The 1,911-nt window shown below is 65.1% G+C and overlaps 1 protein-coding gene across 1 annotated transcript in view; it reads right to left on the reverse strand.

Moving 5' to 3' along the window:
• SEMA6B (semaphorin 6B) overlaps window positions 1-1,911 on the reverse strand; it is a 27,200-nt gene that overhangs the window by 8,116 nt on the left and 17,173 nt on the right. Inside the window, exons 12-13 of the mRNA XM_019513420.1 lie at window positions 1,189-1,383; window positions 347-487 (exon numbers count right to left, since the gene is read on the reverse strand). Coding sequence (XP_019368965.1) covers window positions 347-487; window positions 1,189-1,383 — 336 coding nt within the window. The remainder of the gene's footprint in view (window positions 1-346; window positions 488-1,188; window positions 1,384-1,911) is intronic.

The following is a 1,911-nucleotide window of genomic DNA, read 5'->3' on the forward strand; positions in this document are numbered from 1 at the left end:
CCGTGGCCCACAGGAGCAGCCCCCAGCACCCAAGGGCTCGGCTGGGACAGGAGCAGAGGTGGCAGGGGGCTGTGGGGTAGGGAGGGAGTGCAAGGGGCTTCCTGGGCCATCCAGCTGGGTCCCTGTGCTACAGAGGATGCAATGCCCTTGGTCTGAGCCCCTCCTGCCCCGGGAGGTCCGTATGGTGGGCAGGGTACTTTATTCAGACCATGCCCCCCACACAAGGCCCTGCCCACCCCACAAGCCGCACCCCCACAACCCAAGCCATGCCCACGCCCCCAGCAGGCAGTGACCAGCACCCACGAGGACATCCTCATAGGGGGGAAGCCGCGGGCTGTGCACTCACTTCATGCAGCTGGCATGCTGCTGGCAGCGGGCGATGGGTGCCCGCACCACGCAGGGCGGGAAGGCCAACAGCAGGGACCCCGTGGCTTTGTCCAGCTCCATGCCCAGCAGCCGCCTCTCGTCTGCGTTGTCTCTGCCGCACCTGTGGGCACACCCAAGCCAAGCCTCAGTCTAGCCTGTGTCCTCAGGGATGGCCGGGCCTGGGGTGGAGAGGGCAGTGTGTTTTGGGCTTGGCTCCACGTGGGCATGGGCAGCAGGGGGACACCCGGCATCTCCCCTAGCAAAGAAGAGGCCTGAAGCTCTACTTGGCTCCCTCAGCAAGGTGCCAGGGCTGCCTGCTACTGAAGTGACACCCCCTAGGGCCAAGGCAGACTGGGCCCCGGTTGCTGGGGGGTGGGAGTTGCTGGGTCCCGGGGGAAGGGGGGCAGGGGGTGGGCTCACTGTGTGCTGCAGAGGGGCAGGCCTGTGGGCGTGCAGAGGCGGGGGCTGAAGTCAGACTGTGCTGAGGCTGAGGGGGTTGGGGAGGTGTGTTTGTGGGGGTGGTGGCACCAAGCAGGCCTGTGCACGTGGCTCACAGGGGTGCGGAGGGACAGGGCTGGGACCATCTAGGCTCCTGGGTACTAATGAAGTCCAGTTTCTACGCCAGTGACTGCGGCTGGGAGAGAGCCCTGTCCATGCATGCATGCATCCCTCCCTCCCAGCCCATCGCTGTGACGTCCCCCACGCTCAGCCTGGCATCCATGTGTCTCTGTGTTTTCACCCCCCACGTGTCCCCTAGCCCCTTCCAAGGAGATGTGGCCCCGTCAGGCTCTGGCCGGGGAGGCTGCTCAGTGCTGGCCCTACCTCCCGGGGGAGTAGGTCTCAAACTCTTCCAGCAGCAGGCTCTGGCTCTCGATGCCGGCGGCTGAGGGGCTGGCGCTGATGTTGGGCTTGATCAGGAACTTGAGGATGGTGCCAGTGTCGGAGCCCAGGAAGACCACGGTGTGATTGCCCCATGGCCCCGCCGCGCTGTCCACCACAATCCTGCGCAACTGGGACCTGCCACAGGGGAGATGGGGTGGGAGTGAGGGCTGAGCTCCACAGACCCCAACCCAGCCTGCCTCCCAAACAGCCTGGCCCAGACGAGAGGCTGCATGGTCTCAGAAATGCTTGGGGGATCCCAGGGGAGGGCAGGCTGGGGGCTCTGGGAGGGGCCGGGGGCTGTTAACGCACAAAGCCCTATGCAGGGGAGTAGCCCCAGATAGCATAGTCCTCCAATGCCGCTCGTCCTGAGGCTCTTGGCCCCACGTCAGATATAGTGACTGGACACATACATGCACGCATGGACAGGCACACACATGCACATACACACACATGCATTGTGTCACAAGCAACTGCGAGCATGCATGCAGAGTGCAAATACACCTCCAACGTGCCTCCCGGTGCAGGCCCCAGCAGGCATGTACCCTGCTGTACCCCCACCCTGGGGCGCCCGGGCATTCTGTGTGGGCGCACACGCGCAGCCAGATCCCTGGCTCTGCAGTCCACACCCCCACATGCAGCCAGGCAGCCCCAGTGCGCAGGTGG

This window comes from Gavialis gangeticus, unplaced genomic scaffold (genome assembly GCF_001723915.1).
Source record: "Gavialis gangeticus isolate Ggan-Ray unplaced genomic scaffold, GavGan_comp1, whole genome shotgun sequence".
Lineage (NCBI taxonomy): Eukaryota > Metazoa > Chordata > Crocodylia > Gavialidae > Gavialis > Gavialis gangeticus.